This window comes from Typha angustifolia, chromosome 14 (assembly GCF_048772165.1).
Source record: "Typha angustifolia cultivar Huaian chromosome 14, ASM4877216v1, whole genome shotgun sequence".
Lineage (NCBI taxonomy): Eukaryota > Viridiplantae > Streptophyta > Magnoliopsida > Poales > Typhaceae > Typha > Typha angustifolia.
In genome coordinates, this window is record NC_133252.1 from 1,460,264 (window position 1) to 1,479,293 (window position 19,030).

A 19,030-nucleotide genomic window follows, 5' to 3' on the forward strand; every position below is an offset into this window, starting at 1 on the left:
ATATTATAATAAAACATTTATTAATGATTCGTTTAAATGTACTTAATATATATCACAAAATAATTAAAATACAAGTTGTGATTTATAAAATTTTCTTGGGAAAAACACTTCTTCCTCAACTGAAATCCAATTTTTTATTAAAAAAAAGGAAGTGCTAGAAAACTATTTGCAGTCTTCCTTTCTCAATCTATGGGCTAGTTTTTGTACAAGGCTAATGGTTTCACATGATGGCCAAAAGTACAAACTTACGCCCAAAAAGAGGCTTACAGTGACTGACTACCTCTGAAGTTTCCATCCACATTGGAAGCAAGTCAGAGGTTTTGCAGCACCTAAAGAAGATGAAAGAAGAAAGAAGACGCAAAAGATGTGATTATCGAACTCTCTGCCTTCCAAATCTATGGGCTATCTTTAATTGTCATGCCCAGTTAAAATTACTCTCTAATGGTTTTAGAATGGGTGCAATATTACCTACTCCACTTTTTATTACTTTATTCTCATATTAACGAAGGAGGAAGTATTATTCAGAAGATTATCTCTTGGAGCATGGGGAATTATTTGCAAGTTAATTCCATTTTCATAAGCACATTAGCAAATATAGACCATTTCTAGAAACAAAAAACAGTGGAACTAGTTTGCAAATTCATGCCCCCCATGGCCCCATATCATCATCATCAAATATGCAAGTATATGGAACTTGGGAAACTTTACAAGATGAGCTCAGAGAGAGAGAGAGAGAGAGAGAGAGAGAGAGACCATCCTAGCCCTTCATCTAAAGCCTAGAACCCATCGCGGACGTTCACGTGGACTCCTCCGGCGACCCGATCGTGCTCGTGAAGGAGGAACGACTCCAAGCTCGAAAGCCGCTCCTTTAATCCACAATCCATCGGCGACGAAGCCGGTCCGGTGGCGACGGTGGTGGTAGCGGTGGGGAAGTTGAGTTTGGCCTTGCTGCCACGTATCTCCCTCGCCGCCACGTCGTACGCCCTTGCCGCCGCCTCGGCGGTGGCGTACGTCCCCAGCCACACGCGTGTCCCCTTCCTCGGATCTCGTATCTCCGCCGCCCACTTCCCCCACGGCCGCCGCCGGATCCCGCGGTACGCGCTCTTCCTCCCTCTGCCCTTCCCCTCGCTCCCCGTCGCCTCACCGTTCGAGGGCATTTTCGTCTTCTCCTTCCCTGGTACAAAAAGCAGAGGGAGGAAAATATAATTTCTCCCAAGGGTGGGGTTCAAATTAAAGCTCGTATAGTTTACCGATGGGTAGCGTTGCGGATTTCGACGGCCAGAGATTGGGTGACGAGAGATCTCTGCCGTCCGTGGAGGTGGCGAGGAAGTCGGAGATGATCGCGCCGCCGCACATGTTTGCCTTGCTTGTTTATTTGGAGGAAGAGGAGGAGGATAAGAGTAAGGATAACACCAGGGATAGCGCACACGTTATTACAAGGATAGCTCAAAGGACGAAGGATAAGAGTATCCCTTCTCCCACTCTATTCTTCGCTTTTTATAGCCTTCAGGAAGCATTTTACTATTCGATTTTTATTTTTATTTTTATTTTTTTGGCGAATTTATCATTCACGCACTATATTTTATTTTCCCTATCATTCCGACACTACCATGGCCATGTTGATATTTATTACTCACATATACTCAAAAATGACCTTAACATCCTCAAATAATTTGAATAAGTTTATTTTCTATTTCGTTGCTTTTAAAAAAGCAATAAAATATTTTTCTATTATATTATCATGCTTTTAAGGTAACTTGAACTCGAAATAATATTTTTTGAGACATTTATGTAGTAAGATGCGAATAATAAGCAAAAAGTAAGTGGATGGAAGTAGGAGAACTGCGGAGGATGCCCAAAACCACTTGGGAGGACTTTGTTCGTTCGTATTCCCGGGACCGCTTTGGACTGAACTATGTGAACAGTTCATCTGCTGTTTTATTTCAAAATAAAAACCAATTGTAGGAGAGAGTGCTGCAATGGAGGCTGCAGACGATCGATCGAGTAGTGGAATTATTTCAAAATGAAATAAAATAAAGGACGTAAAAGAGAGGGAGAATTTTGTGCGTCACGTGCTGTCCATCCAATAGGAGACAGCCGTCGTACCAAGCGAACCCGTGCACGGTCCACTCCACCAAATAACGTCCTACTTTAACTGATTTCCCTAAATACCCCGTAATGCCACTGGAATCACGGTCTTGTCACTGTGGAAGTAATCAGCTAGTTTTAAGGGTTGGAATTATTGTTTTCCGAGATTAGTGCTGGTTCTAGGAACAGGAGATATGGACGGTGGGGGGCTGTCGGCCATCGGATTCGATGACTCCACGTGGAGGTGTCGAGTGTGATGATCGGCGTAGCTTTTGCCTCAAAATCTGTGCTGCATGTTGATCGAAGTTATTAGAACGAGTTAAAAGTTTATAATCTATAGTTTCTCATCTACCGGAGAAACACAACTGTTGATCAGCCGAATAGATTAGAACAAATCCACATGCCAATTCCAATACCAAATCCCATTGGATGAGGAATATATATATATATATATATATATATCCAAAGTCTAGATAGCTGTTCAAAATCCAAGCCTAATGAATATATGCAGTGGAGATCCCAAGCTTTTCATCTATATACTCATTTGTTACTAGAAATTAATTAGAGTGAAACAACCCATACCAAAATTTTAACATACAAGGACAGACTACTGATAACATGAGCTAAGGTATATTGATTGTATAACTCGGAGAACATTGTAACAAGACATACTCTGGTAAATAACTTATTCCACCCTGGCAAAAAGAAAGCCTTTACAATCATAGAGGCTTGTATATTTTCAGAAATTCCCTAGCTACTCTTTAACTATGTACATTCCCCTCGTTTACCACCGATGAGCTCAATCAGCTGCTGCTGGCTTTATTTCATGGTCTTTGATAAATCAATTGAGAACTCCTTGAACCTTTTCAATTGTATCTTATTTGTTCACAAAATTTAGTACTTACAGCTACTATTGCCTGCAGGAATACTCTGATATCATTGCTTGTACAAATTTGCAAGGCTTTATCCACATTAGCATTCAAGAAAGCTGTGATTATCCAAGGGACTAGTCCAGCTACAACCAGCAGACCAGCCAAGAACACCAAGTATCACATCCACACTTAAGCAAGCACTTACCTGCATTTGCAAATTTAATCATATAGAAAATTCTGTTTACTGAAGAACACAAAAAAAAAAGAAGAGACGAATTCACCATGAAGACATACCAGATTGTCATCGCTTCCCTCATAATGAAACAACATGACACCCATTCCCTTTCTTCTATCAATTTCTGCCTGCTTAATCAACATATGAACAGAAAAGGTTAAAATTATGATACACATCTGGTAAATAAGTCTATATAAGTTTAACGGGACCCACCACACAAGAACATATCGTAATCCCACAAGCTGTTAATGCTGAGGTTACTTCAGCCATCATCCCTGTGATTGGAAAGAATTTGAACATGAGAAAGAACTGAATGTACTTTTCTCTAGAACTAAGGTCTGTTTAACCATACAACAAGAAATGAGAAGGGGGAATAATTTACAAGGAGAACTTCAAAAGTTCGAAGTTAGGGCTTAGATGTTGGAGCATGAACTTAAATTTTGGATGAAACAGTGCATCCACTATATGCATACTAAGATGAGTCTGTCAACAGCTATTGGACTATGCAATGAGCGATCTATAGCCAATTTTGACAAGTGATTATGAAGACTGTAGACTGAACCAAAGCTGATCCAGGATAAAAGGAATATTGACTCTAAATGTAGGACTCCAATTATCCCGCATATTGAGGCCTATGCTAAAAGAAAATGAAAGAAGAATAACTCGCCACATGAGATCTGACTTGTGATGGAAAATAAAGCTTACCTCTTCGGTCAATACATATCACACAAAACCATTGAACAGAAGTGGCTTCCACGTTATGCCATGCAGCAATTTTACCGGCTTTCCAGCTTTCTAAACCAGGTAAAACCTCCTTATATGTAGGAATATTAGCATGCATGAATTCAGCAAAGCCATCACGTAGAATCACTGAACTGCCATTAACTTTCAGACTCATTTTCTGAACATTTTTATTGTGCTTCCCATTAATCTTCGGCATACCGACAGTATTTTGAACATGTACAAGATCTCTGTGCTTTCTCTTTGCAAAGGATAAATCTTCAATATTCAGTATTTTCTCCCATATGGATTTCCTTTCCTTTTTGGGCATGCGCGGGAGCATCTGCTCATAGGTGCTTTCATCATCGAGATCAGCAACAAAATTATTTACTGTATCAGCAGTTATTTCAGCAGCAGAAAGTGCTGCTTGCTCTCTCAAGAACTGAATGAACAAATAAATATCATGTTACTGTAATAATCAGATGACGGAAGAGAAAAAGTTAATAACTTAATATATCATGTCAAAAGAGCCTACCTTCATAATTTTGTGCCTGGCACTACGAGTTTTAGCATGCTGTAACCACTGTTGATGCCTCTGGAAAGCAGATTTGCTTGATAGTGCCTGAGAGAGTGAGGAAGAGATTACATCAACAAGTAACTTTTAACCCAAAATTGTTCTAATAAGTTGCTTGTCAGGTCCAGAGAAAGCAGTTAAGAAAAGTTGAATTACAGAATATACTAACATTGTATGTGATGATCTCTACAACTTCAGCATTTGAAAGAACATGGATTGGCGAAACAAGATTACCATTGACCTGCAAAGGGGGAAGATGAATTCTTTTCTCCATTGTATCAGCTAAATGTATAACATAAACTCTAGAACTTACTTTCGCTGCCACCATTTTGTTACCAATTTCAGTGTGTATCAAATAAGCATAATCAATTACAGTAGCACCCTTAGGCAGGTTTTTAATCTGCAAAAGGAAGATGTTACTTTCTGGGAAAAAAATGGTATTAAATTGCTGGTATAATTTATGTTATTCCTCGCATTAAATTACCTCTCCTTTTGGTGTAAACACAAAGACTCGGCTGCCCAGCAGATCTCGCATGATTGTATCTACAAATTCCCTAGAACTCATGTTACCAACAAATTCTTCTTGCCATTCTCGAATTGCATTGAGCCAACCAATCTACAAGAGTTCAGATATTACTGTATGGAAGAAAGTTTCAAGTTGACATGGAATAACCATAAATAAGAATAACAACTTTAACTTGAAAAGCTTGTGTAATTTGGAATAATTTATATACCCTGAGTGCAATGCCAGTGGTGTTCAAGCCTGTTGTTTTTCCTTTTGAATTTCTTCCACTAGACACTCCATACCCCACAATACCAGAAACCTCTCCTCTTCCACTGTAGTGAGCAGCAATGCCTCTTTGAGCTATTAAGTCCATATCATCTGTTCTTATCTGCCAACATTAACAATAGGAAAAAGAAATTAGTAAAAGATTCAGCATAACAAAATAACAATATTTCTTCTATTAGTGGTTGCATACTGAAAATTTGAACTTCCAATATTCACAATGTCTAGGCACAAACCTGAACTTCCAAGCGAAACATGCTCTCATACAGAAAAGGTATCACTGTTGTATGAAGACTTTGATAGCCATTAGGTTTTGGAGTTGCAATATAATCTTTCATCTGCTTTGCAGTAATATCATGTTAGGAATGGTAGCAACTTATCATCACCCAAGCACAGAAGTATAGAACAAATCACATATGGGAAAGTTTCAAAAGAATAGACAGTCTGATACTACTCTAGGGCTCTATGCCAACATGACATCAACCTCTGTAGATTTTTGCCAAGTTCTCAGGCAAAGCAAAATCAGACAATAGAGGACCTTCCTAAGTTCCTATAAAAGCTATAAGGCTGGTTGTGGGCAGAATAATCTACCTTCTTGGCTGCAGTTTAGGGTTCATAGTCTTATGTGCAAAGAAATTGCTAGCAGGTAGATAAAGAACATGACAAGAGATGCAAATGTAGATAACTAACCGCTCGTGGTATAGGGGTCCAGATGCCATGAACAAGGCCAAGAACATGATAGCAGATCTACGAAAATGTGAGAATGAAGAGTATCAATGATGATGAATGAAGCAATAACAAAAGAAAGAAAATTGGTAGAAATTATGTCACCTGTTGTGCGCTACATAGAGGCCCAACACCAACGCAGGTTTTGGGTTTTACAATGATCCGAAGCTGGACACATATGTACAATGAAATTTGCTTAAAATTAAGGGGAAAGAGTAGGATAGAGTCTATAGACACAATCTGCTATTTACTGAAATTATCAGAAGACAAACCTGTGCTATTTGGTTGACCTCATTTATTGAGCTCTTGGATTTCAGCACAGCTTTGTAAATGCTGAAAGTGATTCAAAAATTGAATAATTAATAAGAGAAGAAAAGAGGAAATATAACATGCACTACAATATTTACATTCAAATGACCAAAGGGTAGTCACTCAATTGCAAACTTGAAGAATGCAATTGAAACTTCACTCACAAAATTTGATCATAGAAAGAAAAAGAAAGTATCTGTTCTGATGAAATCCATGTAATCTGATTCTTCTGATAATATGTTTGTGGCTTCCCATCAACTAAGGTTCTCCAATATCTGCATACCTTATGGTCTACAAAGACGGCTCTACTATGGAAGCATAGGATTCTACCATCTAGTAAAGCAAAGCAAGTCATGCTCGTCAAGATGCTTCTAATTTAGTAATAATAAGTTAATCTCTAGCACGCTTATAAGAAGCAAATTTCAGTAATCAAAGAATTGCAAGCTATCAGCAAACCATCCTTAAGATTAATCAAAGAGGAAGCAGGCAAATAGTCAAATGATGTATCACTGAGAGAGATGCACAGAACAGTGAGCACCAAGGATTTTAGTGCTCACTTCACATGCAGGATTCTATATGTTTGAAGAAGGGCGCACCACTCATCAGCAAAACCTAAGCATGCTATGTGATACAAATGTTGCAGGGAACAGAGCCAAAACAGGGATACTAAAGAGAAAGCTGATTGAAAGTACTAACAAGATATGGAAGATATGGGATCAATCATTACTATTAACGGACAGCTTGATAATATTAAAATCCAAACAAGAGATATTAAAGATTATCAAATTTCAATATAAAGCAGGATGGTGATGGTCTAGTAATATGTCAACTTTCAAGCGATGCACTTTAGAGACAATAAAAGTCAAAACAAGTTGTTTTTTCACTAATCATGCTTCAGTATAAAGCAGGATGGTGATGGTCTAGTAATATGTCAACCTTCAAGCAATGCACTTTAGAGACAATATAAGTAAAGCAAGTTGTTTCCCACTAATCAAGCTTCCCCAAAAAAGTTTAAGCACATTTTCTTATAGTGCAAAGAATCTGCTATTTCTCTTCCTGTATAATTCAATAATAGCATCATTAAATTATCTCAATTAACAAAATTTTATCACATAAAAAAACAAGGTCCTGCATGAAAAACAATGACATGAACATGTGCATTATGAGCAATAACAAATAGTGTCAGCAAGGAACACCTCAAAATTGAGGTAATTCTATGAAAATTTCCTGAGCAGGAAATTGATATTCAAGAGAACCATAGATACAGAAAGTGAAGCAGTTCAATGAGCTTTCAGTATATATACTTTGACATAGCTCAGTTGCATGTGCTCACCCAGAAGTGTACTAACAGAATCTAAATCATATTCATTTGAACTCTAGATCCATGACACCAGAACTAAATATTTACACACTTCTATAAGAATTATTAATAAATGTGCCAACCATAAAAGTACAAATAAAACATAAATGTTTAAAAATGATTTCCTACAATCTTCCTTAATCTCACTATAATAATTAATGTATCCCATATTATGCATATGCACATGGTATAGGTGACCAGCATGCCACCAGATTACAAGGGTCAAAGCTAATAAATTTATATTAAGAGGAGTTGATGTTTCACCTGTAAAGTTCCTTGCATACAGGACGTACTTCTGTTTCTATGGTGACAAGATCTAGAAACTGATCCTCCTCGATCTTTTGTCTCAAAATTTTCTTTGCCTAGATAAAGGGCATAAAACATATGTACTTTCAAAAATTGGATATTATCTTATTATGAAATTAAGGTTTTTGTTAAAGTAATTTCTTTGTAGAAAAGCAAATACCTCTTCTAGCTCTTTCTCATGATCTCTGTAAAGATCTTCAACTCTTTTCCGGAGCTCATTAAAATCACTGGGGTTTGTGTACATGAAGGACAGATACTCCAGCTCTGACTGCAGAGAAGATCCATATTAATGAAATGGAAGAACTGAGATTGACAAATAGTATAAGATTCAAGAAGAAGAGCACCCTGCTAACTGTCTCAAACATTACATGCATGCAGCTTTCCAATAATATATCAAGTTATCAACCCCTTTATAATATCAAAGTAACCCAGGATTGTAGGCTTAACTAATGGATACACTGACAGAGAAGATTGCACCTCTAAATTGGAATCCTCTCAAAGGAATTACATGTTGTAGTCAGAACCTTTCCGAATAATGATTATATCTACTGCACATAATTATAGTAATGGAGAAGATGAAGTAAAAGAACGTCCATATTGAGGTACTTGCTTCATGCTTCAAGAACAAGAAAGAAAGGAAGCTACTTAGGATTGAAGATGCACACCACATAACAGCTTAAATAATTTTGACAATAAGTTGGCAGCATAACTTGCTGGTAGAGACATTTAAAAGTGCATCAAGTAATCTGAAACTAAATCCCACTAGGGGTAGGATGTGGTAAAGAAAGAGGAAATAATTGAAGTAAAGAATTTGATAGCAATACTCACAATAATGGATAAAACACATGTAAAGTTTCCTCAGTTTAAAGCCATCAAGTTCAATCAACTGTTGTGGCTTGATGCAAAAATGACGTAGCACTATAGCCAAGGGAGGTGCAGGGGAAGCAGGAGGGACATCCAGGGTTTATGGGAAACAGGATGAATGAAGCAATTAATCATGCATAAACACAAACCTTTCCCAATCAATAAAACCATTCTAAATAATAGGATGACCACCTAGAACAGAAAGTTGCTTTTATTGCAGAGGTGATCAATCATAGCAATACTCTACCTTCATATGCATCATTGCATTAGGTTATTCAAGTAGTACTTGTCTAATAAAATGCTTTCTAGGGATGACTAATTGTGCCATTTGCTTTAAGCCACTTCAGTAATTGGAGGGATATATATGTAGGTTTCCCTAAAACTCAGGTAATAATACATACTTTACAAGAGCAATTGAGAAAATCAAATTCACTTCAAGCTTTTGAGTGATCCAGAAAAAATGAAACAATGGATTTCATTATATTGCAGACACTCAAGGTAGTTCCCAAAATTAACTAGAAGGTTCCTCTCGTCTCTTGCCTACATAAGTACAAAGTGCTCCAATTCTATCTCAATTCTCAAGTAGTCTATTTCTATCTCTAACATTAGATTCAGGACAGAACTGACCTTAGTCTGGCCATCCATTGAAGGATATTACTTGCTGGATCTATATGGTTGCTAAATTAAGTAATTGACATAACATCCAGAAATTATCCTACATCAATAATTCAGAATCACATGTTTAGCACCAGACTAGAAGCACTGTAAGGTAGTTCTGACAACAAACAAGAATTACATTGTTAAGCAATGCTTCCATAGAATTTGTAAAAACAACATTCACTTCCCAGATTAATTGCACCAAGAGATACCTTTATTTCATACATTCCAAGAAGCTTTGCCAAAGGAGCAAACACCTGCAGCGTCTCCAAAGCAATGGTCGACTGCATATGGACCAATTCTTAAATAAGGTGAATTGTTTTGCACATTTAGCCTAAAACAAGCACAACTATGGTACCTGCTTGTGCTGGGGCATATGTGAAAGAGTACGCATATTATGTAATCGATCGGCCAATTTGACAATAATTACACGAACCTGAATAAACATTTTCAGTTAACTTTGCATGATGGTGATAAAATATGTTTTAGAAGACAAATAAGGAAATACCTCCTCTGTCATCGCAAGAAACATCTGTCTTAGATCATCAGCTTTTACATCCTGTCCTGAATTGTCAACATTTTTGCATTGGAGCTTTCCCAGCTTTGACACCTAGTTTTTTTTAGATAAAAGAAAACCTAAATTACATGTGGAATTGTGGATTACAGAAAAACAAAGCACACATGATGATGAATAGAGCAGAATTGTACCTTAGTCTCTCCCTCAACAATGTGCCGGACAGTTGCACCAAACTCCTTTTCTATTCTTTCAAAGGTAACTTCATCTGTATCTTCAACCGTGTCATGTAATAAACCAGCAGCAACTGATTCCCAATCAAGTTCCTGAACAGTAAACAGCAAGTTCAACCTATGCAAGACACTTAATAAATGCTCATATGCCTGACAATTTTAGTAAATTCACCTGAAGATAACAGTATTTAATATCAAGTCAGTTATGTGCTTTATCACTTACAAGTTCTCCAAGAATGCGAGCAACTTCAACCGGATGAATGATAAAGGGTTCCCCGCTTCGCCTTTTTTGACCATCATGTGCTTCAAAAGCCAGCTGCACTGACGAACAAGCTCATCATAATGTCATCATTCTCTTCCACGAATGTTCTCAAATATAATTACTTTAAAGTCAGCAAAAATTTGATTAAAACCAAAGAGAAGGAAAAATTACTAAGCCTTTGGATAACTTTTACCTTTAAAGCATCATGCACGAGCTTCAACTCCTCTGGTGCAAGATATGAAATAGCTGGCTTCAGATCCTGATATTAATTATAGTAAACAAAGAATGATATAAGCTACTATTCATATCAGCAGTCTCAACCTTAATGGGAAGTCAATAACTCAAATCATAACAAAAGGATCAAAAATTGGCAATTGTATTGTACTGCCGTCATATGTTAGAGGATATAATAATAGTTGAGGTTGGAAGCACAGAACACAAGCACATAACTAGCTTGCAAGAATAAATTCCAACGACAGACCTGCAAGATTGAATGGTAAGAACACATATTCCACTGTAACACGGAATTGGTTCCAGATATCAGTTGCAGCTGTTTCCAAGATCTTTCTAGTCCTCTATATCTACTAGTCCTTGCATATCCAAAAGAAATGTGAAGCTATAATAGCAGATAAAGGTAGTTCCACTCCAACTGCTGCATTATTTTATTGTTAAAATGTCCCCTCCTTTCAATTCTTTTGCTCCTTAACTGGGTTGACAAATGGTTTAACGACATGTAAAAGAATGCCACCAAATTCAGCTCTTCTAGTTAGGGGTTTTGATCCCATTCAGACCCAAGATAGGGAAAACTATTGCTATTGAAGGACTAAATATTTCCTGCTCTATATATTCATTAGATCCTTGCTCTCTAATCCACTTTCATTAAAATTTTGACATTAATAAGTTGGATCATAATATATAATATAACATCTTATGTCCAGACATGTGGCACTGCAAGATACTAAGATGCTCAAAGAGTGCAAAAAGATTGTCACTAAATGACTCCAGTAGATATGCTATACCCACCATGAGAATTTAGCTTTGTACGTTTCATCATTTATATATATAAGTCAGTACTTAGTAGCACAGGTAAGCATAAGTCCTATGCATAGTGAGGCAAGCATTCCATATTCACATCTACAAGTACACATCACCAGCCATATTGAATGCTGGAAGATCTCCTTGGAAAGTAAAAGGGAGGTACTTTATGCATCAATTTTGTCCCAACTATTCCAATAACAAAATAAATATTTTTATTAATTACGAAAGTAGCATATCATTGTGTGATATGTCTCCTGCATATGTCAGCATTGAATAGTAACTAGTAAGGTGTCACTAGCATTATAACAGAAACAGGATAACCAGCCGATAGAAAAGGAAAAGAGCAAAATGAAGGACTTCTCCATACCTCCCATAGTGATTCAGGGGAAATGGCATCAGGAGGGCTGCTAGAGGATGGAGAAGAGCAATAAAGTGTCCATTTTTCATTTACAAGAATTTCTGACCTAACAAACCTTTCAGAAGAAAAAAGATCAGTTGTTCGTCTGAAAGTCAATTTTCTATGGTTGAAGTCTTCATCTCTCCAGGTAGCCTGTAATAATAAACATAAACTATGATAGCCAATATCACCATTGAAAAGTCGATATTAGAAGAAAACTGTCTTGACACTATTTGTTTCTACCGTCTTAATTAGAGGCAATGAATACCCACAACAATCTCTCATGACTATGATAATCGGCTAACAATACTAACTTCTAATAAAAATGGCAACATGTATGTGGAAATAAAAAATATTACGGAGCTCAATCTTGTTGAGGCTGTTTTTTAGGTTTTCATTGAAAAATGTCTCTCATGCCATATATACATAGATCTTGCAGAAAACCAATTTGCCTATCAGATAAAACCCTTAAATCATGGCACATACAACTTTATCTGCATCTTGGTACACATGATAGGATTATGAACTAAACCAATTTTATGAAGACAAATTAGTAATTCTAATAATGCTCTTAGCACAAATTAAATAATACTGAGCTAAAGATAAGCAGCACTTTCCCAAAACAGTAAATTTCCTCTAATTCCAATCAATTGAAAATTTCGTACAAACATCAGGAGAAGCCAAAATTGTTATATTTACAATCCTAGATTCAATCTTTCCTACCAATCTTTCATTAGCTACAAATCCAATTGTAGAGATAAATTTAGGAGCAAGTAAAGCCCAATACCCATGTCCCAAGAAAGCAACAAGCCAGTAGTCGTGACGTGACCAAGAACTCACCGGGCACCGCGACCAGCTCCTCCTCCTCCATCTGGCGTTTCCCTCATGGTGGTGAGACGAGCACTGCATTGTGCTGGCGAGGGACCCAGTGAGAACCCTCGGCGCCTTCCAAGCACACGAAAGCACGCTGCATTCGTATCGCCCGCTCCCTTCCCCTTTAGAAAGATTACAAAGATTCACGCACTCCACAGACACTGCGCATTCCAAAGAAACCCCTTTAAACCCTAGCCACCCCCAAAAAATCAAGAAACTAAGCTTAATTATTATTATTATTTTTAAAAAAAAGAGGTCTTTTCTTTCTTTTTGCTATAAACCCTACCGGACATGGACGGCGACGAAGCCATCTCTCCCCTCGAGTTGGGTGTCGATCAATCTCATCGACACCCGAGAATCAGAAGCTACCGCAGTTACTCGAAGCAGAACCAATCGAATAGCTCAAGAATTCCGCCTCCGATTCGGGCAAAGCGCGTCGATAACTCTTGAAGAACTCCAATCCAATGGGCGACTGGAGAAAGAAGCCAACGAGCGAGATTGAATACGATCGAGAATTCTAGAGAGGGAGGGGAGAAGAGAGGAGAGAAATGGAAGGGAAGAAGTAAGAGATAACGAGGTACGAGAGGCCACACAAAGCCCGCAGCTCGGAAGATTTTATTTTCATTATATTACTTTCCTTCTTTTTCTTTTGTACGAAGGGCAAATATTTCTGACTCTAATTTCCTTCCCTTTTCTTTTTTCTTGTTGCACATATAACGGCTTTTTGCATACCACCACCTACATTTTCATCTTATCGCAAAAGCCTCTTTGTCACTTTTTTTTATTTTAAATTAAAGCCTCTTTTTAGCTTTATTGCAAGTGTTCTATTAGTAAGAATATTTTCAGTATATTCTTTGTTTTTATTAAGTTATCACCGGTCTATTACTCTAATTTCTAATAAATATGCTGAAAGAAATCGAGATTAGTTATTATAAAATATTAATTTGAGCATGAATCACGTGTATTGTCTTCTAACTAATAAAGATCTTTTGTATCATTAAAGGACAAAGGCTACACATTTTTTTATCTACACATTTAAACAACTTTTATGATACGTTAGTATGTAACGGCAATCTAATTAAAAGTATTAAAAAAAATAACGCTTAAACAGAAAACGTGATACGGTTGCATGCAACGACAATTTAATCGAACAATGTATAATTCATATACTCAATGATAATTTAATTTAACAAATTAAAAACAGATATGTTGGAAATAAAAATGAGTCACTTTATTGACACTTGTATAATTCATTTACTCCAGATTCTCTTTATAAATCTTTTAATGCTGCTACAATCTGCACTTAGCTAAGTGTTCCATCTCTTCTAAAAAAATCCAAAACTATGAAGAAGAAAAAAAAATTTGAGTACCTTTCTGCAAATCTCCATCAAGACGAGGAGTCCACTTGTAGATATATATATAAAGTGGAGGTTTAAAAGGTTAAAATACAGGCGGCGATACGCAAAAGAGGCGCCAACTAGAAAAAGACAAAAAGGTTTCAGGGAAGGATCTGTGACGTGTCCGGCATCGCACGGTGGATTCTATTAAAAGTTTAGCACGTCGTCCGGAGATCGAACGGGCTCATATTGATTCTATTGTCTGAAGTGGATTAGATTCGGTTCAAGTCCAACACGGATCCAAATCTGACCCGATAAGACAATGACCAAGCCCTAAGAATAAAGGCTATCTATTTCGGATCTACTTAGTGGTAGCACTGGATTTTAATTAACCCAAAATTAATCCAATTTTAACCTGGCATACATATATACATATATATATATATATATATATATAGAGAGAGAGAGAGAGAGAGAGAGAGATGTAGTGTCGTACGTCGGAAGTAATCCATGCCTTTCTTCTTCTCTATTTTTTGGCTTTACGCATTTAATTTAAGTATCCTTTTCACGAACAAAGGGAGAAATCTTAATTCAAATTCCACCGTATGTGAAACCTCCAACTCACTGGGGGCACCTCAGCAATTCCAAGGGAGATAATGATACATAGGAATTAAATTGATAATAACAAAGTCACAAAGATAGCATTAGTCAAATTGAACACAACTACGCAGTTTGTCCAGGTCTAAACAAAGACACGCATCTGAGTAACAACCTTACTCCACAAATTTCAATATCTTAATGAGGCCGACTTAGAAAATTAAAAATTTTAATTAATTAACCGTCACGATTACGAAAGTGCTCACCTGGGGCTTGGGAGTCTTACTTACACACCCTATTACTTTTCTCTACGTACACTGCTCTATTTGTATACATTTTTAGATCGAAGTTGTCAATTGGTTGTACTTCTTACAAAGAATGAAAGAAAAATTGAATTACTTGCGACAGAAAACATATTGTCTACCTACTGCCAAGCCCCATGATCCAACAAACAGCTTTAGAGAATCAACATGCTCTTGAAACAATCCTTCTTTACCTATTTGATATAAAGAAGGCAATTATATTACCTTGAAACATCTCTTCTTTATTCAAGTTGACATTTTGATCATTCCTTTAAATCACTCGTTGTAATAACATCATCAAGTAGGTCGAGCTGCATTTGGAGGACAAATCATCTGCTATTGCTGGATGATCAATGAACTGATGAACTATAACCATGGTTAAAATATTGCACAATCAAATGCAATCTCTACTGAAATCTGAATCACAAGTCATGAGTAAGACCTAGTTCTTCATTATAACAATTTACTTAAAGATATATGTCAGAAATCTCACAAATATCCTAAGCTTAACTGCCAATGGTTTGAACAAAAATATTGGGATCCTTCCAAGAATCTCATAAAAGTTCCTGTCATGGCCTCAGAGGAGAAAGACCAGATCTGTTCAATAATATAAGGGTGGTGGCTTACACGGGGCTTTAGCTATTCTGTTACTTAGAACTAAAAAAGTTAAAAAGGAAAATTCAAGCAATATAACCTTTCATTACATGCAAAAGTTTAAATTTCTCCTTTGACAACCAAAAAGTTTCAACTCCAACATGGTATATTAGTTGGAAAGTTATTTCTTCGATAAATATACTTTGCATTTGCATTTATAATGCATTTCAGTAATCAATATCGTCCTCTAAACCAATAAAAGGATAAGCTCTCACAGTGACAAGAAGGAAGAAAAAATTAGAAAAATCTCTTCCCATGAGATGTTTACGTGTTATTGATTCCAAAAATTGGTTTCAATGTTTTATTTCATTAATGTCCTCATCGATGATTGAGAACTAAAAGGCTTCTGTAGATTACAAGAGAGAATGCAAAATGTAACATAATGTCAAGATTAGTCACGATGTATGATCTATCTGCATGGCATGAAAAGAGTTGACATAAAGGTTACTAAGATCAACTTTTACAAAGAAGCCAAAATTTTGGATAAGCACATTCAGAATCACTAGATAAACCCGGAGATAAATATTCATAGAAACCATAGTTAGCAACAATTAACAAAAGTTCATATAAGAAACCATATTCAAGAGAAATAAGCAAATGAATAATCAACTGGAAGAAAACGCCAGGAAAACTATCAGCAAGAGCGAAAACAAAAAGACTTAAGCACTCTGGATCTTGGTAAACAATCTGAACCACATCAATTTGGTGGTATAACAAAGCCAAGACAATGCGGCCGCGGCAGCATGATTTAAAAAAACATGCAGCAGAACAATCAATTGATAAAGTTTAAAAGGTTTGACAACAGCATGAAATAATACATATCAAAGAATCATCAGAAATCAAGTTTAACATACATAACCGCACATTTTGATATTACAAGTTCATAATTATTCCCCAATATATAAGAAATAAGCAGACAAACCAGAGTATTTATCAATGCTTACATCTAAGATGAGAAGGCAATAATCCAGAGCAAGAATGCCAAAAGATCTCTAATCCGCCAATTTATTCAAACGGTGAATGGTACTTCTTGCAAGTCTGTTACCAGGATCAAACTTCAAAACCATCCGCAGATCATCAGCCCCCAGTCTGTACTTCTCTGTGCTCTCATAAAGAAGAGCCCGCTGCAATAGCACTGAAACATTCTCCTTATCATATTCCAGTACCTGTACACCGGAAAGCGTCTATATATTAAAAACCACTAGACAACATATTACAAGAGAAATAAAGAGATTATATAAGCATTCTATCTAATACCTTGGAACAATCAGCAATAGCCTTCTTATACTCGCCAACTTCCTTGTAAGAAGAAGCCCTGCAGGACAAGACCTCAGTAGTGGCAGCATTATCTCCAGATTTCCCCAAGAGAACAACAGCCCAAGACAGCCACTTTATAGCATCAGCAAACTGCCCTTGTTTATAGTTATCCATCCCTTTAGTTTTGGCTGCAGAAACCGTCACGCCGGCAGGAGGTGGCGGGAGTCCTTCAAGCTCCGTGGTCGTGCCACCGTCATCATGCCCCCCGAATTCAGCACCCATATCCCAATCATTCATCTCAGAAAACATCTCGCTTTCCGATACACCCTTAGCATTCGCAGGCGCAGGGGCAGGTGTGGTCGTCGAAGAGAAGAGCATATCCAATGGATCCACCCCGGATTTAACCGGATCTGGCTGCTGCGATGGCTGCCGAGATGTAAAGCTCTGGGATGGCATTCCAAAATCATCAATTTTAGTGGAATTAGCATTATGGAACGACCCGAAAGTGGAATCAACACCGCCGCTGCTGCTCGATTTGGCAGAATTAGACGAAACTGACGGTGGCTTTGTTGCAGGTTTCGACCCGAAGTCCATCAACGACCCAAATGGATCTTTTTTACTATTCATCGGGGTTGATCCAGCCATCCCAGATGCCGATTTCATCGGCTGACCACCACTGGCCATCGGATTCCCAATTCTGCCGGTTCCTTGACCAAAAGATGAAACTTTTCCAACGGTATCCGCCGATCCCCAAGTGGTTCCCATCGCAGGGTTACTACCAATGCCGGAAGCGGTGGATTTGGGGAGGGAGTCGGAAAGCTTACCCATCGAGAAGGAATTCTTGGAAGCAGGAGCTGCGGCTTTGAGGGGAACATTGCCAGCGTTACGCCCCGATCCAAGGGCAGATCCGAGGAGATCGCCGAAGAGATTAGGGTTCGATTCAGGGATCCCGAGGCGAGAGGAGGAAGCCGCCGGAGCGGCGGAGCCCCAGCTCTTGCCAAAGATATCCCCGACCATGGAAGCGGCAGCGGCGGATCCGGATCCAGATCCGTATCCGGCCGCCGCTCCGGCGACGGGCTGGTGGGTCCACGAGGGTTTCGACGGTTGGTGAGTCCATGGGACCGACGGTTTCGTGGAAGGCGTTGGTGCGGTGCCGAGACTCGGCTTCTGGTCTCTCAAGGGGCGGGACGAGGAGGAGTTGCGATTAGAGCCGAGACCAAAGTCGAATTGGTAGGACTCATAGGAGGAGGCGGCGGCGGCGGAAGAGGTGGCGGTTCTTTGGGGACGGTTGCCGGAGTATGAGGAATTCATCGAGGCGGAGCCGGGGATCTCGTCACCTCACCACGGTGGAAATTGGAGGAGGAAGCGAAGATCTGAAGAGGTCCAAATTGAGGGCGAAGGGAAGAGAGAGATGGCAGGTGAGGCGCCACTTAAAACGACGTGCTTCGGGTCAAGAATTGCTTACTGATTCCTCCTCTTCCATTCGAGCCGACCTTATACAGTTATACTGCACAAGTATATCTCATAATCTTATTATATTTTTCATAATAAAATATAATTCAAGCTTTCATATATATATAATATTATTTACATGAACCCAATCAAAACTATAACATATCTCAAGCCAAAGTAGCTGTTTATATGAATGATGATGCGAATTATTCAACAATTACTTCTTATTATTTTGAGTTGTTTTCTATCATAACATTTGTCTCTGCAACAATATAAATTGTTTATCTTGTTTTACTCGTTGGGTTGGTATAATCAATAGCAATTAGTGCGTTCCACTTAAATCATAAATTCGAATTGTTCTCCTACGTACATAACCAACAAAGTGAAGTAAGTTCAATAATTCAATTTCTTTTATCCTTTCTATTTAAATCATAACTCTTAGATAACGAACCGAGATTTTATATTATAAATAACAAATAAGTTTGGGAGAATTCTAAGGTTGATAGTTAACTTACCAGATAATTTAGTATATTTTAAAAGCTTGAATTATTAAAGAATAATATGTTTTATATTTTATATTTTAATATTTACATTTTTTTCTCTTATCTATTCTACA

General features: G+C 37.8%; 3 protein-coding genes across 4 annotated transcripts; all 3 read right to left on the minus strand.

Annotated features, from left to right (window-relative positions):
• Positions 1 to 569: 569 nt before the first annotated feature.
• LOC140776195 (ethylene-responsive transcription factor RAP2-3-like) lies at positions 570 to 1,505 on the minus strand. The gene is made up of 2 exons (XM_073119817.1): positions 1,251 to 1,505; positions 570 to 1,174 (listed from the first exon to the last, which is right to left on the minus strand). The coding sequence occupies exons 1-2, from the start codon at positions 1,354 to 1,356 to the stop codon at positions 777 to 779; spliced, it is 504 nt and encodes a 167-aa protein (XP_072975918.1). The 5' UTR covers positions 1,357 to 1,505; the 3' UTR covers positions 570 to 776.
• A 1,194-nt stretch (positions 1,506 to 2,699) lies between these two features.
• On the minus strand, positions 2,700 to 13,428 carry LOC140775536 (putative GTP diphosphokinase RSH1, chloroplastic). 2 transcript variants are annotated; one of them, XM_073118891.1, is made up of 24 exons: positions 13,102 to 13,428; positions 12,783 to 12,976; positions 11,913 to 12,095; positions 10,701 to 10,766; positions 10,469 to 10,561; positions 10,207 to 10,338; positions 10,007 to 10,108; positions 9,857 to 9,934; positions 9,711 to 9,782; positions 8,138 to 8,245; positions 7,936 to 8,033; positions 6,275 to 6,335; positions 6,108 to 6,170; positions 5,967 to 6,023; positions 5,513 to 5,614; positions 5,224 to 5,382; positions 4,974 to 5,105; positions 4,803 to 4,889; positions 4,659 to 4,730; positions 4,451 to 4,537; positions 3,901 to 4,357; positions 3,409 to 3,470; positions 3,255 to 3,323; positions 2,700 to 3,165 (listed from the first exon to the last, which is right to left on the minus strand). In XM_073118891.1, the coding sequence occupies exons 1-24, from the start codon at positions 13,124 to 13,126 to the stop codon at positions 3,061 to 3,063; spliced, it is 2,664 nt and encodes an 887-aa protein (XP_072974992.1). In that variant the 5' UTR covers positions 13,127 to 13,428; the 3' UTR covers positions 2,700 to 3,060. The 2 variants fall into 2 exon arrangements, with proteins under 2 accessions (XP_072974992.1, XP_072974991.1); XM_073118890.1 differs by having other exon boundaries at positions 12,783 to 13,006.
• A 3,098-nt stretch (positions 13,429 to 16,526) lies between these two features.
• LOC140776505 (uncharacterized) lies at positions 16,527 to 18,450 on the minus strand. The gene is made up of 2 exons (XM_073120234.1): positions 16,963 to 18,450; positions 16,527 to 16,871 (listed from the first exon to the last, which is right to left on the minus strand). The coding sequence occupies exons 1-2, from the start codon at positions 18,271 to 18,273 to the stop codon at positions 16,698 to 16,700; spliced, it is 1,485 nt and encodes a 494-aa protein (XP_072976335.1). The 5' UTR covers positions 18,274 to 18,450; the 3' UTR covers positions 16,527 to 16,697.
• Between the last annotated feature and the right edge of the window lie 580 nt (positions 18,451 to 19,030).